A 1,425-nucleotide genomic window follows, 5' to 3' on the forward strand; every position below is an offset into this window, starting at 1 on the left:
TCACTTCCTATATTAATCTATTGTACGTGTTAATTTAATGCTCTTTCACCTTTAAGGGGAAGCGTCAGGAAATTAACGTCTTTTAGGGGACAGACAGGCTCCTCTGGTTACTGTCTGATCACATGAAGTTTATAGTCTGATGTACTGACTTGTATGAAAGATTGATCCTACAATACTGACAGAACACTTACACAATAAACCAACTAAATAGACAAAACTCTTCTACACAGAGCTGCAAATTAAAAATGTTTATTTATATAATAATTTTACAGCATTTTTGTGAATCAATGTTTATAAAAAGGAACATAGAAGAATAAGAAGTATTCATTTAAAAATCAAATGTTTCTTGTGAAATGTTTCTTTGTCCAGGAGGCACAGAAATGGAGACTTTTAATGTGTTAAAGTAGTTTGTCCTTCAAAGCAACTGCTGACATCATAACTCGCAAAACATTATGACTGCTGTAAAAGAGATTTTTTTGGTTATTTTTGTGTGTTAATTCTACTGTGTAATAAAATTCTTGATTGTGTATCTGTTATATATGTGAGATATGAGAATGAGAGTAATGACTTTCACCAAAGAATATTCTTTGGTGTTTATCTGTAATCATCAATGACATTGCAGCATACAGCTTCTTATTGTGAGACATTCAGAATTTCTCACTGAGGATGGGGCTGAAGGCTTTTGCAGAGTCGGCCATGAAGGCCTCGATCTCCTCCACAGTGCGAGGGACGCAGGTCAGCAGCTCCATGCCATTAGCTGTCACTGCAATGTCATCTTCGATGCGAACCTGCACACAGCAGTGACACAGCAGTCAGTCAAACATGGTGGAATCAAAGTAGGAGACTTTCAAAGGTTATGCACAAATGTCAACACACATAAGAATTCACATGTAAAATGAAGAATCTGTATTCACATAGAAGTTTTTAACACAACATTTTCCTTGAATATCATTTAGTTAAGTGTAAATTTATCACAGCCCTTATAAGAAGATTCAACTTTATCTTCTATCATTTCAAAATACTGATTCTTCTCAGCACATTATTTGTGATAATTCCCCAACCCAAGAGCTGAGATCAGATACAGTAAGACCAACAGGGTAAGATACATGAGAGGTTTGGTAAAGACAGGCTGGAGATGAATCCCAAGTTTTGTCATTTTATATTAACTACATATTCAAAAAAGTGAAAAAAAAAAAAAAAAAGGACATTTAAGTTAAACTGTCCTTGTTATATGTCTGTATCATAAACCTTACAACACTACTGCAAGAGGCTTATTAGAGCTACCACTTTAACAGATCTCAGATGTTATGAATTTTAATTAAACTAGTCCATAACCATTGGTAGCTTTGTCACCTTCTACCTATGCCAATCCTCAATGCCTATGTGCAGTTTCACATAGATTGACCACGTCAGTGAGTAGAAAAA

At 34.9% G+C, this 1,425-nt stretch overlaps 1 protein-coding gene across 1 annotated transcript in view; it reads right to left on the reverse strand.

Annotated features, from left to right (window-relative positions):
• Positions 1-233: 233 nt before the first annotated feature.
• Positions 234-1,425, reverse strand: part of pepd (peptidase D) — a 17,257-nt gene continuing 16,065 nt past the window's right edge. Inside the window, exon 15 of the mRNA XM_050048056.1 lies at positions 234-788. Within this exon, the coding sequence (XP_049904013.1) occupies positions 648-788 (141 nt within the window). The 3' untranslated portion in view covers positions 234-647. The remainder of the gene's footprint in view (positions 789-1,425) is intronic.

The sequence above is a fragment of the Epinephelus moara genome, chromosome 1 (genome assembly GCF_006386435.1).
Source record: "Epinephelus moara isolate mb chromosome 1, YSFRI_EMoa_1.0, whole genome shotgun sequence".
NCBI lineage: Eukaryota > Metazoa > Chordata > Actinopteri > Perciformes > Serranidae > Epinephelus > Epinephelus moara.